The 24,229-nt window shown below is 43.8% G+C and overlaps 1 protein-coding gene across 2 annotated transcripts in view; it reads left to right on the top strand.

The window, feature by feature from the left end:
- nrg3a (neuregulin 3a) overlaps window positions 1–24,229 on the top strand; it is a 394,622-nt gene that overhangs the window by 370,314 nt on the left and 79 nt on the right. For both annotated transcript variants that reach the window (XM_014154879.3, XM_014154878.3), the window contains exons 7-9: window positions 4,753–4,868; window positions 9,493–9,678; window positions 20,736–24,229. The exon at window positions 20,736–24,229 is cut by the window's right edge and continues 79 nt beyond it. In XM_014154879.3, coding sequence (XP_014010354.3) covers window positions 4,753–4,868; window positions 9,493–9,678; window positions 20,736–21,354 — 921 coding nt within the window. In that variant the 3' untranslated portion in view covers window positions 21,355–24,229. The remainder of the gene's footprint in view (window positions 1–4,752; window positions 4,869–9,492; window positions 9,679–20,735) is intronic.

The following is a 24,229-nucleotide window of genomic DNA, read 5'->3' as shown; positions in this document are numbered from 1 at the left end:
ATAAGAAATATCATAGTCCCATTGTGTGAGAGCGTGTCACATTTTCTCATGCATCCTCATTTCTTTTCGCCCTATCTAGTCTCTAGATTTCGGACAGTAATTGAAATTATATAACACTTTATTAGCATCAACTTGAAAATAAATATTGCATAAAGTGAACAACAAAATATTCATTTGACATGATTAATCCAAAATCACATTTGAATTATAGTAACTTTTTCAATCTGGCTGCATGAATTTAATGTTGAGTATTTGAAAGCCATACCTCCTTGTTAATGCTATGATGAATGTATCAGCATTGATTAGTTACCAGTTAGAAGTCAAGGATCCATTTGAGTCCAAGGTCCAAGGATACACAAGTAAGATCAGCTCAGGACGAGGAAGAGACAGCAAGAGTCTAGCTAATAAGCTCGCTATCCTGCTTCACTTAGTCAGGACTGATGCTGTTTCCCTATCAAAAGGACAAAGTCAGCCCTGGCAGCAGTGGACAGGAAGAGGGTAGACAGGGAGAGGGTGTCACGGTTGTCGTAGGAAGGAGCGGACCAAAGTGCAGCGTGTGTGTCGTTCCACATTTTATTTACACTGTGAAACTATGCAATACATATAAATAAACTGAATAACAAAAACAACAAACCGTGACGCAGAGTTAACATACACGTACTCAAAAACAATCTCCCACAAACTCAGGTGGAAAAAACCCATACTTAAGTATGATCTCCAATTAGAGACAACGAGGACCAGCTGCCTCTAATTGGAGATCATCCCAAACAAAACCCAACATAGAAATACAAAACTAGAACCTGACAACATAGAAAAACTAAACTAGAAAACCCCACTGTCACGCCCTGACCTACTCTACCATAGAAAATAACAGCTTTCTAAGGTCAGGACGTGACAGTATCCCCCCCCCCCCCCAAAGGTGCAGACTCCGAACGCACCAAAACAACAAAAGAACCAACAAAAAAAAGGGAGGGTTAGGGAGGGTGACAAATGTCTATGGCGGCTCTGGTGCAGTAAGCAGAACCTTCTCATCCCGCGGATCCTCCAACAGAGGAGGCGGCTCCGGCTCCGCCCGCTGATCCCTCTGCTTTTGTGACACCGGACCGTGGATCGTCGTCAAAGGAACCGGACCGTAGATCTTCGCCGGAGGCTCTGGGCTGCCGGCCACCGCCGGAGGTTCTGGGCTGCAGGCCGCCGCCGGAGATTCTGGGCTGCAGGCCGCCACCGGAGGTTCTGGGTTGCCGGCCGCCCCCGGAGGTTCCGGACTGGGGAACGTCGCCGGAGGTTCCGGACTGGGGAACGTCGCCGGAGGGACCGGACTGGGGAACGTTGCCGGAGGGACCGGACTGGGGAAAGTCGCCGGAGGGACCGGACTGGGGAACGTCGCCGGAGGGTCCGGACTGGGGAACGTCGCCGGAGGGTCCGGACTGTGGCCCGTCGCCGGAGGGTCCGGACTGTGGCCCGTCGCCGGAGGTTCCGGACGGGGCCGCCAGGGGCCGCTGTGGGCCGTCTCAGGAGGTTCCAGACTGTGGGCCGTCTCAGGAGGTTCCAGACTGTGGGCAGTCTCAGGAGGTTCCCGGACTGCTAACTGTCGCCGGAAGCTCTGGACTGGGAATGCGCACTGGAGGCCTGATGCGTGGGGCTGGCACAGGTAGTGCCAGACTAGTAACACGCACCTCAGGGTGAGTGCGGGGAGCAGGAACAGAACACCCCGGACTGGGCAGGCGCGCTGAAGGCCTGATGCATGGGGCTGGTACAGGTGGCACCAGACTGGTGACACGCACCTCAGGGCAAGTGCGGGGAGCAGGAACAGGACACACTGGACTGGGAATGCGCACTGGAGGCCTGATGCGTGGGGTTGGCACAGGTGGCGCCAGACTGGTAACACGCACCTCTGGGCAAGTGCGAGGAGCAGTGACAGGGCGTACGCAGTGACAGGGCGTACCAGGCTAAATAGACTCACTGGAATCCGGGTATGTGGGGCAGGCACAGGATATACTGGGCCGTGGAGGCGCACTGGAGATCTCGAGCGTAGAGCTGGCACAACCCGTCCTGGCTGGATGCTCAACCTAGCTTGACAAATGCGGGGCGCGGGCACAGATCGCACCGGGCTGTGAACGCACCCTGGCGACACAGTGCGCATCACCGCATGACACGGTGCTTGCTTCTTCACTCGCTCCCCACGGTAAGCACGGGGAGTTGGCTCAGGTCTCCAACCTGACTCTGCCAATCTCCCTGTGTGCCCCCCCAAAACATTTTTTGGGGGCTGCCTCTCGCACTTGCCTCGTGGTTGGTATAGTGCTTCGTAATATCGCCGATCCGCTTTCGCTGCCTCAATCTCTTCTTTAGGACGGCGATACTCCCCAGCCTGCCTCCAGGGTCCTTTCCTATCCAATATCTCTTCCCAAGTCTACTGGTCCATTCCACGCTGCTTGGTTCTTTGGTGGTGGGAGATTCTGTCACGGTTGTCGTAGGAAGGAGCGGACCAAAGTGCAGCGTGTGTCGTTCCACATTTTATTTACACTGTGAAACTATGCAATACATATAAATAAACTGAATAACAAAAACAACAAACCGTGACGCAGAGTTAACATACACGTACTCAAAAACAATCTCCCACAAACTCAGGTGGAAAAAAACCCTACTTAAGTATGATCTCCAATTAGAGACAACGAGGACCAGCTGCCTCTAATTGGAGATCATCCCAAACAAACCCCAACATAGAAATACAAAACTAGAACCTGACAACATAGAAAAATGAAACTAGAAAACCCCCCTGTCACGCCCTGACCTACTCTACCATAGAACATAACAGCTTTCTAAGGTCAGGACGTGACAGAGGGCACAGTATTAGGCACCATAGATGGACAGGAAGGGGGTAGACAGGAAGAGGGCACAGTATTAGGCACCATGGGTGGACAGGAAGAGGGTACTGTAGACAGGAAGAGGGCACAGTATTAGGAACCATAGATGTAATGTAAAAAGAATGAGAAAGCCATAGAAGATCTGCAGGAAATTCTTGAAGGACACATTCTTGCTGTTCACAAACTGTTTTGAAAGGGTCCTTGAAGTCAAGAAACGTCAAGTGCTCTCTTTAATAGTGACTTTAGTAGACCTACATGTTACATGTTGGTCATGCCAATGTGCACACTGGAGATTTTAAAACCCCCTAGAGTCTAAGCCGGGTGTGGGGGTTCTACTAAGCTAACGTATGGAATTGTTTTAAGAAGGTCATACCAAGGATCATTTAGTTATTTGATTTGGAATTTGAAACATTGAATTTGGGCTTACTGCTATTAGCCCATACAAACGCATCGAATAACAGATTCACTACATGGAAAAACAGATAATCCCCCCCAAAAAGCTAAAGGAAGTTTGTTCTTAAGTGTTCATCCAATATCTGAGAGATATAAGAAAGATCATGATTTTTTTTTTTTTAAGTGTTTACACGTATTTAACTGCTTATTTTTGGCACTAAACTATCTCCATATATACTTCTATAAATGTGTTTAACTGGTACCAGGGGACCTTCAGACGAGTCTTATGAGGCTTGTGGCCGTCTTTCCATAGAGGGGTCATAATAATTTGGATGCTACAGACGTTTTTGGGAGAAGACTGATTTTCGGGATGTCTCACAATCTGACAAAGACTGCTCTAGCACTGCCACCTTTCACCGCAGATGCATAAGCGCGACATCGGCAGATGGGGTGGACTGATATCATTAGTTTAAACTGACGGATTTTGATTAGACTCTAGTGGGTTAAAAGATGTTTCAGAGGCATATGTAGTCTTAACATTAAGGACTCATCCAGTTCTTGGTTGAAACAACTCCAATAGCTTTCTCTGTAATTCTTGATAATCCTGTCTGCATGTACTGTTAAATGAGCTTTCCAACAAGTTAACCTGGTTGGATGCATGAGTGCATCTATTTAACCCTGATTCTTACACCCATATTGGCACCATTTATATTGAACTAGTAATATTTCAATTGTGTCAGCGAATTCATTATTGCAGCTTTATTATCTGTAATGGCTCGCAGTGTGAGGAATTACCATTAAATCATGCTTACGCTCCAGGCTTTGGACGACAACAGTAAAATCTGAGAAATTACTTAATATCATTTTATCTTGGATTAATGCATGGTTCCTGGTGTAGTGCTGCACATCCCTTCATGGATTGTGGTACCAGAAACTTCCTTGGGTTAATCTGCTGTCTGTCCGGGAATAGTGTCCAATTATACTGACTCTGCTCCTCTACACCAATCCTTCTTCAACTATCTGCACTCCTCTGCTACACTTGAGATGTATAGCTCTACTTCTCTTTCACATCATCTTCCGTTCTCACTCGTTGACACAGTAAAATAGAAGGAGGAGTCGATTAGATAGAGAGCAGGAATGCCATTGAAATTCCTGTCATCATTCTTCTCTTGTCATGCAACGGTCTAACTCACGCTGTGGCGCTCAAAGGGCAAAGGTGTGTGAGCATACTGAGTTATGTGTACAAGTAATATAAGTCTTTAGATGTGACTCCAAAGGAACATGGCCATTCCATACTGACTGGAAATGGAGTTATACAAATAGAAAATGTGTGCTTTAGCTATCTGCATAGCTCAAACCTAATTGTATTGTATGCATAAACCTTCAATATGATCTGTATAATCGATATGTGCCGTATAATCAATATGATCTGTGTAATGCAGTTGTAGGTTATAACCTGCACATGAGTACATTTACATCTTCGTTGATTTTTCAGTATTGTAAGAGGTCCTCCCAGCCACATGAGGGAGCTGTCTGGGAGTCCAGCTTTGCCCAGTGCAACGCCACCCCAGCAAACAACTCCAGAGGTCCAGGCAGAGAAAAACATTACAGGTATGATTTCCTCACATAGAACTCAGTTGCCTGAATGATGAACACTTCTCTGTGGAAGTTCAATGTCCCTTACAGTAATTCACTGAGACGCAGTGAAGAGAGAAATTGAATTAACCACATTACAGCGCAGCCTAAGATCATTTTAGATTCATTGAATGCTTTAAACAAAGAATGAGACTAATTACAATTGGTGATAAACATGTGAATGTGCATATCTGTAACCGGACTGAACATGCCAGCGAAGAGTCAGAGATCTGACTCCAACCACATGCCATGTTCTTAAAGGGAGAATTGCTGTAATACAATGAGTTCATTTCCACATTGTAGAATACTGTGCTAATGGAAAGCTCTGTTGTGGCTTAACTCTTTATACTACATTAGCTTCCTGGAATACCACATATATACTGTGGGCTATAGATGTATAACTCTGTGGACTTACATTACCCGAAAGCTCATATGATTCAAATGTGACTCTATGTGATTTTTTTATGTGATTCTAAGTCGTGATTCTATGGGGCTTTTATGGCAACAGCCTTGGCATGTGAATCCCATGTAATGGAACAGCGAGAGCTATATCTCTGGGAACAGCTAGTCCTTCGCATTACAATGAAGTCCAATCACAGTCAAGCTGATCCCTCTCACTCAGAAGCCCGATATCCATCATTAACTTCTCAGTGGTATTTCCTGCTTTCGTATTCTACTTGTATTCAGTGAGCTGCATGTGAGCTGGGACCCAGGGAATGCTATTGACTTCACATGATTTCAGGAGTAGGGAAACCACACTCACTCATATAGCATTGTGAATTTCCCCAGCCACCAACCTGCCTGCATAATTACAAGGACATTATGGTGGCTATAGTGATCCACCTTTCCTTGTCAGAGTGTGTGTGTGTGTGTGTGTGTGTGTGTGTGTGTGTGTGTGTGTGTGTGTGTGTGTGTGTGTGTGTGTGTGTGTGTGTGTGTGTGTGTGTGTGTGTGTGTGTGTGTGTGTGTGTGTGTGTGTGTGTGTGTGTGTGTGTGGGGGGCATTGCGCCAGTGTTTGTTTGTTGGGATTACAGATAACCAAATCCTTTTGTGTCTGTTTGGCTTAATCCACATCCGCCTTCTTTCTTAAATGTTAAGCTCCGACAACAATTTGATTCCCCCTCTGGTTTTGTTGGTGGCTGGATTGTAAATTGTTTGCTTACAGTCCTTGCCCTTGCCATAAGTGATGTCTATAGGATCATGTCAGTTTGTATGATTGCACTTATGTCGGCTTAGGGAGGATTTGGATAAAGTTTTCAGCAAATTAAAGTGAAGATATGTTTCCAAAATAGCTTGAAACTTGACAAGCTCTTGAGTGAATTGTGTGTCGAGGGAACCCTTGAACTGCAGTTGCCATGGTGCTCTAGAAGTAGCCTTAGTGGAAAGCTACGGTAAATATGTACATATTTTGTTATGTTTAAGTGTTTTTAATTCTGTTTTTTTTGTATCATCTGTTTTGTTTCTGAACTCTGAGTTTTATTGCATATTTCTGGTGGTTTTGACCCAAAGATTTGCAGATAGACTGGCAGGTCATTTTTTTGGAGGGCTTGGCTAATTGTTTTTGTTCGAGTGATGCATCTAAACAATGCACCAGCTTTTTTGTTTCACCTGGCTGCTGCTTCCTGATCTTTTGAAAACATAGATTGAAGAGTCACCTGAAGCTTGAGAGGAGAGGAATTGGTGTGCTGAGGTAGAGATTATGAGGATGACTAGCTACTACTCTGAACTGTGTGTGGTGAGAATTATGGCGCCTGGTATACTGAGACATCACCCAAGTGAATGCCATACATTGTGAAGGAGATCCAGTGGTCTACCCAAGATCATCACCAGACTCTTCATCAACCATCTCCCTGACCACCTTCCTCTGTTCAAGCCATGAACTGTCCTTCTCCATCTTTGGAGGATGCATGTACTCAAAGACGTGGCCTCTATTGGTTGATCTAGTTAACTATAGCTAGGCTACTCATGATGATGCAATGGTTGACATAGCTAACTATAGCTAGGCTACTCATGATGTTGCATAGGTTGCTTGTTTTTTGCTTTTGAAGCGCTATAGAAATGTAATAAATTACTATTATTATTATTATTGGCCATCACTTTGTTCTATCCCCACAACTTTGGCAGCTGGTTAGTTACAAGACTTATCTAGCATCAAATCAAATAGTCTTCACTTGTCTATAAGCATTTAATGTATACTGGGGTTAAACTATCAATAAAGATATGATCTGGCACACAGAGAGAAGTTTTCAAAGTCCTCACTGCACATGACTAATCAATGACTTCCCACCCCAAACCCCAATCATGTCAACACACTGCAGAAACCCAGAAACTCATACTGCAGCAAGAAACAGGAGATGTGTTAGCAGAGGGACACAAAGGTTGCATGACAGGGGAAACTCAAGTTTAATTGACTGGAGAAATGGCCTGATTCCTTTTCTCCTAGATGGATTGGCAATCAGCCACACTTGTCCAATAGTCTGTCTTTAGCAGTTTATGTGGTCCCTCTGTGTAGCGAGCGCCTTGTAACTATGTGATGTTCATTTTGCCATTCAAGTTGTTCATTTTCTGGATGGGGAACTCCTGGTGGTACATCTTCTCATCCACAGCCATGTGATGGCTCACAACAGAGGGTAGCACTTTACTTGGATAGTCCCAAGTAGATGGTTTGTAGATATTCAGTAGATGTTCAAAAAACTGTCAACAACATTTCAATTAACTATCCACTAACCCTAACCCTAGCCCTAGCCCTAAACCTAACATTAACCCTTATCCTAACCCTAACATTAACCCTTATCTTAACCCTAACCTTAACCCTTATCCTAACCCTAACCTTAACCCTTATGCTAACCCTAACATTAACCCTTATCCTAACCCTAACCTTAACCCCCATGCTAACCCTAACATTAACCCTTATCCTAACCCTTACATTAATCCTTATCCTAACCCTAACATTAACCATTATTCTAACCCTAACATTAACCCTTATCCTAACCATAACCTTAACCCTTATCCTAACCCTAACCCTAACCTTAACCCTTATTCTAAGGTAGCCTAGTGGTTAGAGCGTTGAGCCAGTAATCGAAAGGTTGCTGGATTGAATCCCTGAGCTGACATGGTAAAAATCTGTTGTTCTGCCTCTGAGCAAGGCAGTAAACCCACTGTTCTCCGGGCGCCGAAGACGTGGATGTTGATTAAGGCAGCCCACCGCACCTCTCTGATTCAGATGGGTTGGGTTAAATGCGGAAGACACATTTCAGTTGAAGGCATTCAGTTGTACAACTGACTAGGTATCCCCCTTTCCATTCAACCCTAACCGTAACCGTAACCTTAGAAAGCATTTGCTTATCAATAGATACTGTGTTGACAGTGGCGATTTTAGCATGTAAATCTTGGTGGGGCAAACTCAAAACAAAAAAAATTAGATGCATGCCAGCAAAGCCACTACACAACCAAACACTAAACATTACATTGCACTATAACAAGCAGTGCCCACAAACTGTTAGAGCCTACATAAATCTGTCCCAACAGCAGAGTTTTCTTTTAAGCACAATGGAGTGAATCCTTACCTGGCTATCAGCGGAGCCTTGTCTGGCAGCGAAACAATTCATTCAGCCTCATTTACTGCCTTTAAAAAAAAAACATAGCTGATATGGCTGACCATATCTCCCTGGCATATTACATAATTTATGCAGCAGCATATAAGACATTTTGGACTCACCTTGTTGTGCAAGGTGGTCCTCCATTGGCAAATTTTGTCATCAAAGAAAGAGAAAGATTTACAATTCCGAGTTGGATGACCGTTCAAAACTTATTTTCCAAGTACTGAGTGTGTTTATTCCCCACTTCCCAGTTGCAACGCTTGCAGTTAGCCACTGCCAAACAACTCATTGTTGAATTAGCGATTTTCCACTTGTTGTGTAATGCTTAATTCTAATGGCCGATGAGCACCGATACATTTTATCTGTAATTTATCTTCATTATTTATCTTCATATGACAAGGATTAAAAAGGATTTGCTGGTAGATTGTCTACTTGATTCATGATGATGACTGCAAGCTAAATCAAAGCTAATGTAGCTATAACGTAATTTGACGTCATTTTATCTGTGGCCAATGACCTTGAGGCTTCTTGGAAGGGCACTTCTAATCTAAGTCTATGGCAGGACCCAAAGGGCTCACATTCTTGATGTCTACCCTTACTAAAGGCAGGTGACGTTGTGTCCCCATTAGTGACAGAACACTTAGCCAATCACGGTGCAATGCTCCTATTTTCTGCTGGCCTGCCCCACCACCACAGAAAGCACTGAGCTAGGCTGAAACACCTGCATTTTGGAGCTGCCTGTTTGTATGTGGCTTTACTAACTCAATGATATATATATATTTTTTAAAAATGGTGACATATGTGCCACTTATTTATTTTTTTGTGGGGGGGGGGGCTCAAAACAGGTGGGGCTCTGCCCTGAATGACGTGTCATCTCTGTGTGTTGATAGTATGACCGTCTATAGAGCATCTATTTGGGATTATCTAAGTAATGTGTGACCAATCAATCAAATAAAATCAAATAATACACTTTCGATCCCATTCCCTGTGGTTGATTTCAGAAGCGGCTCCCTGTCTCACAGTCCAGACCAGAGAAGTAGAGCCACCCATTGGTCAGTACCGCGTAGAACTCTGCCTATACCCAGGGGAAGAATAAATCCAAATGGAGGATCAAAACATTCTGGCCCCGCCTACCAACACCTCCAGGAGTTGGAGTCGTCTGAGAGGGAGGTTGAATCATTGAGAGGGTAAGTTACACTGTCGGTTTATCAGAGACATTAGTACTGACTACATATCAATTGTCATTCAACTTATAGTAGCAGTAATAGTGAAAATATAGACATCATGTCCTTCACTTTGAATACTACTTCTGCAAACTCAGAATAAATGTGTTGGTAAAGTTCAAATCAAATCATCAAATCAAATTTTATTGGTCACATACACGGGTTTAGCAGATGTTATTGGTCACATGTGTTTAGCAGATGTTATTGAGGGTGTAGCGAAATGCTTGTGGTTCTAGTTCTGACAGCGCAGTAGTATCTAACAAGTAATCTAACCATTTCACAACAAATACCTAATACACACACATCTAAGGAATGGAATGAAGAATATATAAATATATGGATGAGCAATGTCAGAGTGGTATAGACTTAGATACAGAGGATAATATAGAATACAGTATATACATATGAGATGAGTAATGCAAGATATGTAAACATTATTAAAGTGACATTATTAAAGTGACTCGTGTTCAATTTATTAAAGTGGTCAATGATTTCAAGTCTGTGTATGTACGCAGCAGCCTCTCTGTGCTAGTGATGGCTATTTAACCATCTGATGGCCTTGAGATAGAAGCTGTTTTTCAGGTAGTTTGCCCCCGGTGATGCGTTGTGCAGACCGCACCTCCCTCTGGAGAGCCCTGCTGTTGTCGGCGGTGCAGTTGCTGTACCCGGCGCTGATACAGCCCAACAGGATAATCTCAATTGTATTTTAGGTGACAAGCCTCATTTCTTCAGCCTCCTGAGGTTGAAGAGGCGCTGTTGCACCTTCTTCACCACACTGTCTGTGGGGGTGGACCATTTCTGTTTGTCAGTGATATGTATGCCGAGGAACTTAAAACTTCCCACCTTTTCCACTGCTGTCCCATCGATGTGGATGGGGGGTGCTCCCTCTGCTGTGTCCTGAAGACCATGATCATCTCCTATGTTTTGTTGACATTGAGTGAGAGGTTATTTTCCTGACACCACTCTCCCAGAGCCCTCACCTCCTCCCTGTAGGCTGTCTCGTTGTTGTTGGTAATCAAGCCTACTACTGTTGTGTCGTCTGCAAACTTGATGATTGAGTTGGAGGAGTGCATGGCCATGCAGTCGTGGGTGAACAGGGAGTACAGGAGGGGGCTGAGCACGCACCCTTTGTTGGGCCCTATTGTTGAGGATCAGTTTAGTGGAGATATTGTTTCCTATCTTCACCACCTGGGGGTGGCCTGTTAGGAAGTGCAGGTCCAATTGCACAGGGCAGGGTTCAGACCCAGAGCCTCAAGCTTAATGATGAGCTTGGAGGGTACTATGGTGTTGAATGCTGAGCTACAGTCAATGAACAGCATTCTTACATAGGTATTCCTCTTGTCCAAATGGGATATGGCAGTGTGCAGTGTGATAGCGATTACATCGTCTGTGGACTTATTGGGACGGTAAGCAAATGGAAGTGGGTCTAGTGTGACAGGTAAAGTGGAGGTGATCCTTGACTGGTCTCCCAAAGCACTTCATGATGACAGAAGTGAGTGCTATGGGGCGATAGTCATTTAGTTCAGTTACCTTTGCTTTCTTGGGTACACATCTTGAAGCTGTGACGGATGAATCAGAATTAGTTGGGTAACATAGATAATTAAGATGTTTTATTTGAATAATATGCTTATGTGAGATACTTGTCATTAGGATGGCGTGCCCTTTGGACTCTGGTGTTGACAGTTGCACGTTTCCCTTAGCTGGGGCTCAGTCACTTGGGGCCCAGAGAGGGGAGAGGTCAGACTTGTTTTTTACATGTCTCTGTTGCTATGCAGAATATCAGACAGGGAGGAGGACAGAATGAAACATTGTCTTCATATATGAATGTGTCTTTACCTATTCTTAAACCATGTCCACAATGTCTTAAACCACAATGTCTGTGCGCAGGTCACTCCCCTCAGTGAGCTTGTCCAGGAGTGGGATCAAGAGGGGGTTTACTTGAGATGGGAGTATCTAGAGTTGGCAATTGATATATGACATTGGATGAGATGGTGTTTTTGTACTATGAGGTACCAGGAACAAGATTAGAACCTCGTCAATGGGACCACACTGAACGATAATTTATAGCAAATGATATCTGGCTGTGGATACTCCTCTCTCTGAAGTATAAGTTTCCTTTGTGAAATGTTCTTGGGATCTGTTATTCGTCATGTATGTTGAAGGGGTGGATTTTGGGTATAAAAAGCTCTTTGTACGTTTGTGTAATCACCTCCCTTTTTCAATGGTTCATTCGAGAGAGTGCATTATTGAAGGTCAAAGTGCTTTTGCAAAAGTATCTTAATTATTAAAGATGTAGTTAACTCGGATTGGTGTGTTTGTAACTCTCCTCATTTGGTAATGAGGAATTAGCCACCACAAAGTGAGTGGGGACAGCAGAATGGGATAGGGAGTGATTGAATATGTCTGTAAACACACCATCCAGCTGGTATGCGCATGCTCTGAGGACGCGGCAAGGGATGTCGTCTGGGCTGGCAGCTTGCGAGGGTTAACAAGTTTGTCCCCCAATAAGTTTTCCAAACGTAAAAGATTAAACAATGCTGTTTTTGACATCGTAACATATCACAGAAAAACAGATTTTACACAATCCCAGACTCCCAGAGTTTAGGTACTTATACATTCAGACTGTTTCTGTTTGCTGCAGTGGTTTCGGGGTCATTATTCTCTAACAGAGAGAGAGCACTGCTGTGTTCGTTTTGAAGAGGAGGAATGCTGCATAATGAGCCCAGCCTATCCCAGGCTCCAATCCCAGGCTCCTAACCCAGGCTCCTATCCCAGGCTCCTAACCCAGGCTCCTAACCCAGGCTCCTAACCCAGGCTCCTATCCCAGGCTCCTAACCCAGGCTCCTAACCCAGGCTCCTAACCCAGGCTCCTATCCCAGGCTCCTAACCCAGGCTCCTAACCCAGGCTCCTATCCCAGGCTCTTATCCCAGGCTCCTAACCCAGGCTCCTAACCCAGGCTCCTAACCCAGGCTCCTATCCCAGGCTCCTAACCCAGGCTCCTAACCCAGGCTCCTAACCCAGGCTCCTAACCCAGGCTATTATCCCAGGCTCCTAACCCAGGCTCCTAACCCAGGCTCTTATCCCAGGCTACCATCCCAGGCTCTTATCCGATGTGCCTTTCCCAGGCTCCTAACCCAGGCTCCTAACCCAGGCTCTTATCCCAGGCGCCTTTCCCAGGCTACCATCCCAGGCTACCATCCCAGGCTCCTATCCCAGGCTTATATCCCAGGCTGTGTGGCCCTTCTGTCTGCCTCTGTCATCACACCTCTGACATCTTTCATCTCTGATTTATGGGTCCACCTGTAATCTTTAAACAAGAGTCCCTGTCGCCAAATCCCACAGGGCGACGTCTGCTTTCTCTCCTCCACTTGGTTTAGCTCTCTCTCGCTCTACTTCTCTCTTTTTGTCTCTCGCCCTCTCTCTCTCTCTCTCTCTCGCTCCCTCTCTCCATCCTGTTTCCTTTCTAGCTATCTCCTCAAGTCTCCTCTCTCTCGCTGCCGCTCTCTCTTTCCTTTTCAAGTCACCCTCTTTCTTTCTTTCTTTCTTTCTTTCTTTCTTTCTTTCTTTCTTTCTTTCTTTCTTTCTTTCTTTCTTTCTTTCTTTCTTTCTTTCTTTCTTTCTTTCTTTATCTCTCAGTCTCTCCCTCTCTCTTTCTCTCTCTCTCTAATTATTAAACAGGTTGTTTGGATCCTGGATGCTGATTGATTGATAGCAGAGCCTACATGTAGGCCGTCAATTTATAAACTTAATCTCTTCTGGAAAAAAGTGTCCAGACAAAATATTTCCATAAGCTGCTAGGCTAGCATTTGATTTGCAATGGTTGGGGTTTGTAAACCTTGCTGTCTGCCTCTCAGACATGTGGAACAATGTTGCAGTTTTTTTGCAATCCCCACCGTGCATGCATATGAACGTGAAGAGAATAACAGCTTCTCTGAGCCAGGCGGATTCATTTATCATGATCATTATAATTGATATATTCAAAGAAATGTCAATAGAAACAAAGGTAAAACAAACATAGTTTGCTGTCTGTTGCAAATAGAATGGATATAATTAGCGACCAGCCCATTTGGCTAACAATTTCAGAACTAACATAATTGTATGGTGGAAGGATCAAATAAAACTAATTTACTCAATATAATAACGTTTTTAATGAAAATATGTCATTAATCTTTTTTGTATATGTTGGCAACCATTTTATGAAGCAATAAGGCCCTCGAACCCGGGAATCATTGAAAATAACACCTTCCTAAGGGCTGTTTCCCCGGCCCTTGGCTTCACCTTGGGCTTAAGAACAGCCCTTAGTCCGGAGTTATCACACAATAATTCTCGAGTTCTCATGCCTTATTGCTTAAATAAAGCCCCAGAACGTGGAATGCTGCTGCCTCGGCTCTGACAAAGCTTTAGACTTAATTTCAAGAGGAGAAATTTCAGAGGCAGAATTTTTTTTAGAAGTGAAAAAAGAAAGGCTCACTGCACTCTAGTTTTTACTCCTTCTCTTTGTTTTTCACTGTGCTGAGCAAAGATAAAAAACGAGGTTATGTTATGATCTCCAGTAAAATGGCGTTAGCTCAAATGGAGTGCTTGGCCTGTCGGCGGTGGATTGTATTTTTAATGACGGTCCTACGCTGCCCTTCCTCTCTCTTAGTTTGTCAGTGCATGACGGGTAGAGGGATTCAGTGGGAAGCGGAACAGCAAGACCTTGAAACCAGGCTGAACTTACTGAAAAAGACAGACTCTGTGGGGACTCAGCCAATAAAAATATCACTATCATTGTCAATGAAATAGATAGTGTTATACTGATAGACTTTGAAATGTCATAACAGCATAGCAGGAACCTTTACAAAGAGGGCAGTGCTTTAGACATGTGGATAAGGCCAGTCGTGTTACAGGGAATGTTCCAGTCAACTAATTGGTTGATATTATAAATTCTTAGAAAAAAAGGTGCTATCTAGAACCTAAAAGGGTGTCCCCATAGGAGAACCCTTTGAATAACTAGTTTTGCAGGGAAAATCCTTTTGGTTTCAGGTAGAACCCTTTGTGGTCTGCACCTAGAGTTGTAGAGTACAGGACATACTTAGTACATGGAACCCAAAGGGTTCTACCTGAAACCAAAAAGGCTTATCCTACGGGGACAGTGGAAGAACCCTTTTGGAACCCCTTATTCTAAGAATATAAGTATGTCCTGTACTCTACAAGTCTAGGTGCAGACCACTGTCAGGTGCTTGTAGAATAAGCAATAACAGGTGAACGGCCTAACTCTGCTGACATACCAGATGCTAGACATAGCCTCCAGCTGGCCCTGAAGGCAGGAGCACATGATTAGTTGAAAAGACTGACTGACCTATTTACAGATTTACAGACAACCAGCACATAGAGAGAGAATCCCCATTCCAGTGAGTTGCCATGGAGACACTGCGGTAAAGGGTGACATGAGAGAACACAATGAGCGAGAGCGTGTGAGAAAAAAAAGAGGCAGAGAGGGAGGTAGAGCGAGAGAAGAGAGAGAGGAGGAATGTAGAAACTACCTGTTTTGCATACAACAGCAAAAACAAATCAGTAAGAAGTGCTATCCCTCTCATTCCGTGCCTGTCAGAAAAACTTGCTGTTATCTCTCCAGAATGGCTTAGGCCTACACCAACACAGAACTCCACTTGTGTTCTATTGTAACCAGTATTTTTAGATACACCTGTCAGATTTCTCAGGGCTTTCTCAAATGCACAGAGGTATAATTGAATTATGCAAATGCCTGTCTGTCATTGCGGTGAAAGTGTTGCAGACAGAGTGTGGAGATACAGAACTTCTGCATAAATCTGACATATCAAAGTACCTGCCTGAGATGTAACTTGGCTCCTTTTTACAAGGTCACTATTACTGTAATTGATTCCACTGACAAGGTCACTATTACTGTAATTGATTCCACTGACAAGGTCACTATTACTGTAATTGATTCTACTGACAAGGTCACTATTACTGTAATTGATTCCACTGACAAGGTCACTATTACTTTAATTGATTCCTCTGACAAGGTCAATTCCATAAGGAAGCATTGATGGTGGATCTTGACTGTTCTGGCCCCACCAGACTGGATCGTAAGTCCCTCACCCTCCTCTGGTCTATAACATTCTAATAGACTACTCTGTCTATCTTTAATGGGCTCCTAATTATTCTGGATATTACCCCTGAATGAACCAGCCAATAGTCTGTCCAAGAATTCTATGGAATGTTCTTGTCTGACAGGAATGGTCCAATCCAGTCCCTGCTTTGCTGCACCCACCAGCTTTCTCAGCTGGAATAGCGTGTTCATTCATCAGATCAATTTGGAAAAGGATCACTACTATCCCACGCTCTGACTCTGGATAAGAGCATTTGCTAAATGACAAAAATCAAAATGTTCAATGTCTACTGTCCCAGTCTCTTTGTCATTTACATTCATGAACCATAATAAAACATTACAGTATTATCTAAACATCCATAAAATCCATATATACAGTTGAAGTCGGAAGTTTACATACACCTTAGCCAATTACATTTAGACTTAGTTTTCACAATTCCTGACCTTTATTCCTAGTAAAAATTCCCTGTCTTAGGTCAGTTAGGATCACCACTTTATTTTACGAACATGAAATGTCAGAATAATAGTAGAGAGAATTATTTCTTTCAGCTTTTAATTATTTCATCACATTCTCAATGGGTCAGAAGTTTACATACACTCAATTAGTATTTGGTAGCGTTTCCTTAAAATTGTTTAACTTGGGTCTGTAACGGCCGTCGTCAGAATGAGACCAAGGTGCAGCGGAGGATGTGTTCATCTTAAATGATTTTAATGACCGAATGAACACTAGCAAAAGAAAACACGAAAATGACAGCCAAACAGTTCTGTCAGGAATAACAAAATACTAGACAGAAAACATTCACCCACAAACCCCAAAGGAAAAACAGGCTGCCTATGTATGACTCCCAATCAGCAACAATGATCTACACCTGTTCCTGATTGAGAGCCATACACGGCCGAAACAAAGAAAACCTCCAACATAGAAAAATAAATCTAGAACGCCCACCCATGTCACACCCTGGCCAAACCAAAAATAGAGAACAAAAAACCCTCTCTATGGCCAGGGCGTTACAGGGTCAAACGTTTTGGGTAGCCTTCCACACAAGCTTTCCACAATAAGTTTGGTGCATTTTGGCCCATATCTCCTGACAGAGCTGGTGTAACTGAGTCAGGTTTGTAGGCCTTCTGGCTCACACACGCTTTTTCAGTTCTGCCCACACATTCTCTATGGGATTGAGGTCAGTCAGGGCATTGTGATGGCCACTCCAATACCTTGACTTTGTTGTCCTTAAGCCATTTTGCCACAACTTTGGAAGTATGCTTGGGGTCAATGTCCATTTGGAAGACATATTTGCGTCCAAGCTTTAACTTCATGACGGATGTCTTGAGATGTTGCTTCAATATATCCACATTATTTTCCTTCCCTCATGATGCCATCTATTTTGTGAAGTGCACCAGTCCCTCCTGCAGCAAGCACCCCCACAACATGATGCTGCCATCCCGTGCTTCACAGTTGGGATGGTGTTCTTCAGCTTGCAAGCCTCCCCCTTTTTCCTCCAAACATGACGATGGTCATTATGGCCAAACAGTTCTATTTCTGTTTCATCAGACCAGAGGACATTTCTTCAATGATCTTTGTCCCCATGTGCAGTTGCAAACCGTTGTTTGGCTTTTTATGTTGGTTTTGGAGCAGTGGTTTCTTTCTTGCTGAGCGGCCTTTCAGGTTATGTCGATATAGGACTCGTTTTACTGTGGATATAGATACTTTTGTACCTGTTTCCTCCACCATCTTCACAAGGCCCTTTGCTGTTGTTCTGGGATTGATTTGCACTTTTCGCACCAAAGTGCGTTGATCTCTAGGAGACAGAACGCATCTCCTTCCTGAGCGGTGTGACGGCTGCGTGGTCCCATAGTCTTTATACTTGTGAACTATTGTTTGTTCAGATGAACGTGGTACCTTCAGGCTTTTGGAAATTGCTCCCAAGGATGAACCAGACTTGCGGAGGTCTACAATCTTTTCTGAGGTCTTGGCAGATATCTTGTGATTTTCACATGATGTCAAGCAAAGAGGCCTTGAAAGGTAGGCCTTGAAATACATCTACAGGTACACCTCCAATTGACTCAAATTGTGTCAATTAGCCTATCAGAAGCTTCTAAAGCCATGACATTGTTTTTTGGAATTTTCCAAGCTGTTTAAAGGCACAGTCAACTTAGTGTATGTAAACTTCTGACCCACTGGAATTGTGATACAGTGAAATATAAGTGAAATAGTCATTTACTTGTGTCATGCACAAAGTGGATGCCCTAATCGACTTGCCAAAACTATAGTTTGTTAACAAGAAATTTGTGGAGTGGTTGAAAAACAAGTTTTAATGACTCCAACCTAAGTGTATGTACACTTCGACTTCAACTGTAGATATCTACATAAATCAATGCAGATAATTAAAATACAAAGTACAAACACGTACAGTGCCTTCGGAAAGTATTCAGACCTCTTGACTTTTTCCACATTTTGTTACGTTACCGCCTTATTCTAAAAGGGATTAAATGAAAAAAACTCCTCAGCAATCTACACACATTACCCCATAATGACAATGCGAAAACAGGTTTTTAGACATTTTAGCAAATGTATTAAAAATAAAAAGAGAAATACCTTATTTACATAAGTATTCAGACCCTTTGCTATGAGACTCGAAATTGAGCTCAGGTACATCCTGTTCCATTGATCATCCTTGAGATGTTTCTACAACTTGATTGGAGTCCACTTGTGGTTGGACATGATTTGGAAAGGCACACACCTGTCTATGTAAGGACCCACAGTTGACAGTGCATGTCAGATCAAAAACCAAGCCATGATGTCGAAGGAAGTGTCTGTGGAGATCCGAGACAGGATTGTGTCGAGGCACAGATCTGGGGAAGGGTACTGAAACATTTCTGCAGCATTGAAGGTCCCCAAGAACACAGTGGCCTCCATCATTCTTAAATGAAAGAATTTTGGAACCACCAAGACTCTTCCTAGAGCTAGCCGCCCGGCCAAACTGAGCAATCAGGGGGAGAAGGGTCTTGGTCAGGGAGGTGACCAAGAACCCGATGGTCACTCTGACAGAGCTTTAGAGTTCCTCTGTGGAGATGGGAGAACCTTCCAGAAGGACAACCATCTCTGCAGCACTCCACCAAGAGTGCTGAGTGACCAGACAGAAGCCACTCCTCAGTAAAAGACATATGACAGCCCGCTTGGAGTTGCCAAAAGGCACCTAAAGACTCTCAGATCATGAGAAACAAGATTCTCTGGTCCGATGAAACAAAGATTGAACTCTTTGGCCTGAATGCCAAGCATCACATCTGGTGGAAACATTACACCATCCCTACGGTGAAATATGGTGGTGGCAGCATCATGCTGTGGGGATGTTTTTCAGCGTCAGAGACTGGGAGACTAGTCAGAATCGAGGCAAAGATGAACAGAGCAAAGTACTGAGAAATCCTTGATGAAAACCTGCTCCAGAGTGCTCAGGACCTCAGACTGGGGCGAAGGTTCACCTTCCAACAGGACAACAACTCTAAACACACAGCCAAGACAAAGCAGGAGTGGCTTCATGACAAGTCTCTGAATGTCCTTGAGTCGCCCAGCCAGAGCCCAGACCTGAACCCAATCTAACATCTCTGTAGAGACCTGAAAAATTAGCAAATATTTCTTGAAACCTGTTTTTGCTTTGTCATTATGGGGTATTGTGTGTTGATTGATGAGAGAAAAACAATTTAATCAATTTTAGAATAAGGATGTAACCTAACAAAATATGGAAAAAGTAAAGGGATCTGAATACTCTCCGCTGACACAGTATGTGTACAGCACATACTGTTCAACTCACTTCTATAACCTCACCTCAAATCTATGAACAGAGCAATTTTGTATTACAATGTTTAATTCTGTACACCATGGTCGTATATTTGCACTCTGTTGGGTGCATGCTTGGATGTTTTCAGGCTGATTGTATTTTCCACATCTAACGAGATTTGCTCCAAATGTTATTGTGGGCATTAGCAAACTGACATCCCTGTTATCAGAGAGCAAGGCCCAATATGGCTTTCTAAATGTGTCTCGTTTGGGGCTCATTCCAAAACCTCAGTGAAAAAGAGAATCATCAGCTTTGAAAACCCCCTTGTTGGAGGCTTACATCTCTGATTAGGCTATTACAAGAAAGAGAGTGACTCAAAGTTAAATATTGATGCGACAAGAGCAGCTAGCCTTTGTCAGGGATTATGAATTATTACACAAAGATAATGAGCCCCAAGCCCTAGATTGTACCTCAATTGAGACGTTGATATTACAGAGAGGATATGTTGCTGTAATGTGAGGTAGCTTATGCCAGATCACTTTGAGAAAAAGAAGAGAGAGCAAAGAATCAATATTTGATATCAACAACACAACACTTTGACTTTGAAAGTGCCTCATGAAGCACAAAAGCAATTTCTATGTCGGGAACAAATGGTGGACTATCTCATGTCTAAAAGTGAATGGGGACATTGTTGAGCGCTGATTACTTCATTAATTATCCTACATGCTCAGATGCGTCAAACATATTCTTGTTGGACTAAATATTCATGCCATGCTCCATTTAGTTAAGTATCCCCATTTCAAGGTGTCAAATCAATAATGTAGTGTCTGAATTCCCTCTTAACTTTCCCAACTCATGATCCAGTTCATACTTTGTGAGAGTGTTGGGCTAGATAAAGACATGAAAGAGAAATGTCAAGCTCATCTTGTCATTTTTGTGCTCTTCATGACTCTGAGATGGCAAGGTGAATTTTGGCTCACAGATTACCCTTTTTCTGTTTAGGAAGGTGCTTTAAAGGCTTGAGTTAAAATGATACTCAAAGCAATTAACTTTTCTTGAAGTAAAATGAGTACACGTGGGAATTGACAGCAATTGTAATTATCTCTCTCTCTCTTTTTGCTCTTCCCTTCATCAGGTGCCAGCTTGTGAGGGCCGGGAGCGAACCGCGACAGGATGCCTTTCTAAATATGCAACCCCCCGTGTCGGTGGAGCAGTCGTGGGAGAGCAGGGTGAAGGTGCGCTGCTGTCCTCTGGACCAGGGCCTGGACCATGACATCTCCACTTCCACCTGGAGCCTCAGGCGTCCCAGATGTCCAAGCCGCTCTTCCCCTCCTCCTTTCCGGACCTGCTCCATCCCTATCATCCCCTCTGTCCAGGGCCACAAGGACGAGGTCTCCTGTTTGCAAACAGCTACTGGCTCAGCCACCTGCAGCACCATGCCCAGTAAGGAAGTAGGAGGGCGTTCCCTCATCATTCTGCACCCCACCTCCACCTCCTGCTCCTCCTCTATTGGGGGCCAGCAGCAGGACAAGGTGGCCCTTCTCCTAGAGGAGGCCCAGGAGCATCTCAGGGCTCTTGCCCACAGGAAGCAGGAAGACAGCGTCAGCGCCGCCCCTCAACTGCCCAGAGAGACTGTGTGCTTCCTGACACTCAATGGTGGAGCAGCGGGGGGTTTGAGCCCTAATGGACCCACTGAGACCCAGTTAATGAGCCCTAGAGAACCTCACAGAGACTCAGCCCAGCCCTGCCAATGAGACAACGAGGTCTGGGCCCTAGCTTCCTGTCTGGATCTACAGTAAAACAACTGTGGTGTCTTGAAGTCAAGACTGTAGAGAGCTCTGCATCAAAGGGATGAGATTAAACTGAATAGAGAAAAATAATATCATGGAATAAACAATGTGCATACTGTATGGAAGAATGAACAGAGGGATGGTCTATGGAGTGATGAAGAGAGAAATTATGTATATGCATTTATTTAAATGAGAAGCTTCTTAGACAAAAGAAACCAAATAGTCTGTCATCTCCATGGTGTTTTTAATTGTAAAAAAAATTATATATAAATATATATGGATATAAATATATGGAATTAAAAAGGTGACCAAGTTCAGTTGAGGAATACAGGAATGATGTACCGTCTTTCTTTTTTTGTAAGAACTCCTCCACATTTTTCAGGCTTGGAGCACGTTTGTGTGGACCTCATGCACCCTTACCCCTTCTGTTTTGCTACCTGGTGTGAACCGACGATGCAGATAAACATGGCTGCCACAGCAACAGTATCTACTGTAAAACAACCTCTCAACTACCATTGTGAGTCTACCCAGCCAAGGATTATAACAGTCCCCCCTTGCCTTGGATATACCACAGCAGTATATTGAAGAACAATTACAGAATGATATAGAGAGACTTTTGCAGATAAACTACCCCAGGTTGACCCTGTCACTGGCTTGGGACAGCAGGTTGATAAGACAGGCGTGATGCTAACATGGTTGGCTAGTTTGGTGTCTTATTCCTTTTTTGTACGTGAGTGGAATTCCTCCTCTGCTGACCAAGTCGTTTAGCATGGGTGTTTTTTTCCCTCTGTCTAACCCCACACAACTCTGAGTACACACACACACACATTCCCTCGGCACACAACGACGTGTACAGGTGTGTTGGGGGTACACAGCAGGGATGGAGGGACCAAGGATAATAGGCCGGAGCAAGTGGAGGAGTTTCTGTTTTTTAGTTTCAGTTTGTTCGTGATGAACAATCAGCTGCTTTCTGGGAAAGGGGAGGGGGGAGACTGGAGAGGGTGGTTGAAGAAAAATGTGTTTGTGGTACCTATGAAGTGGGGACTTCAATTTCTGTTTTGAATTTAGAACCAAATGTTGGGGGGGGAAGCATAATGGAGATTTTGCTGATTTTTTTTATTTTCTATTTCATTTTCAATGGTTCTGCCCCCTACCCCACCCACCCACTAACCCGTGAAATTGTGCATGCAGATAATATTTGTTTTCAGATTAACACCAATATTCTCTAGTGAGTTGCTGATTTCACTCACAATGTTTGGAATTTCACAATCAAATAACCTTTTATCAGAGGTTTACAAGCAGACCATAGAGGTGGCCAGGGCTTTGGTAGGTAGATAAGGAGGTAAGGCTCCATATTGCCAACAACCCTTTCAGAGTTTAAAAAAAAATGATCTCCACAATGAGGTCAATGTAGCAGTAGTAATAACCATTGGAGGTTTCCAGATAAAAGCTAACTATTTATGTGTAGGACATATCCACTTGATGCCTAACAAGCTAAATGAATCGTGCTGCATGATGTACTTCATGCATCAACGACCAACAGTCGCATTTGGGTCATCAGACTTCAAGTGGAAATGTGCCGTTATCTGTAAACGTCCAACGTGTATTACTTTACCTGAAACCATTTTCAATGCATTTTCAACTGTTGGTCTTGGAAATCATACATGCTCTCTGTACATCCGCCCTGCTGAATGGTTTTTGCAGTTATGAAAATCAATTTAAGTCGGGCATCTCTCGTTTCCACTCTGAACATCTGAACACCACATTACATTTGCCAGTAATTGAACACTGTCTGCTACACTCCACATACTTTCCGTTAACTTTATCAGAGAAGAAGCAGTGAAAAGGGGTCAGCCATATGACTGCCTGTCTTGAAATGATTAACAAACTCATTGACCTTTCCTGCAAATGCCTCAAGACTAGGGTGAGACTAGGGTGAGACGTTCTATATTAGGTCCTCATTTTTCCATTTTCTGTCTATACATGTGTCTGTTTGTGAATCTATGTGAAGGCTTATGCATTTCTGAGAGTATGTGTTTTATTTTTCAAATCAGATTGCTCATTGGAGTGTGTGTGTGTATATGTGTGCTTGTGTGTGTGTGCGTGTGTGTGTGTGTGTGTGTGTGTGCGCATGTGTGTTTGTACATGCGTGCGTATGTGCATGGGTTTGTGTGTGCGTGACTATTTGCATGCATGTGGTTATAGAAGTTAATGCAGTGTGTACACATGGGCCCATACTGTATGTCTATGTCTTAGTAGGATATTTTGCTCAGCTGGACAGACAGCAGTGGAGAGGTTAGCTGGCTGATGGCAGGGTTAGACCATACAGGCCAGACAGATAAGAGACCAGCTTGATCCACAAAGACCTCTGACTGCCAGGGAAAGCAACCCCATCAGAGCGTGGCAGTGTCTACTCTCCCCACAAATGGCTGGAGATGTTTACAGCCAATGCCAGTGATGCAGAGCCTTTTATCCTCTACCCTGATAAATGCAGGGTTGTAATCAGAGTTTGTTGTGAGAGTTTGGGGGAATTATACTTTGTCAGGTTTGTTTTTCTGAGACAAATCCAGTTTGGGGTGTGGGAGGGGGTCCAAGCATTCCAAGGTGAAATCTCACAGCAGGAAAATGATTCAGCACTGTTCATTTCCATTTGAAAAGGCCTGTGTTTCTTAGTCTGAAGTTTATTCAGTGCTGTGAGTTGAGGCAGAAGAAAAAGTTAATCCCTGGTGACGATTCTGAGCCAGTGGATGTGTAAACCTCCCTGTAAAGCTGATCTGCCTTCATAGAGAGTGACGGGGCAAGGAAAGAAACAATCCACCATGGCTCGCTCTTGTACTTT

This window comes from Salmo salar, chromosome 18 (assembly GCF_965601325.2).
Source record: "Salmo salar chromosome 18, fSalSal1, whole genome shotgun sequence".
NCBI classification, from domain to species: domain Eukaryota; kingdom Metazoa; phylum Chordata; class Actinopteri; order Salmoniformes; family Salmonidae; genus Salmo; species Salmo salar.
This window is presented reverse-complemented; position numbering and strand designations above follow the sequence as displayed.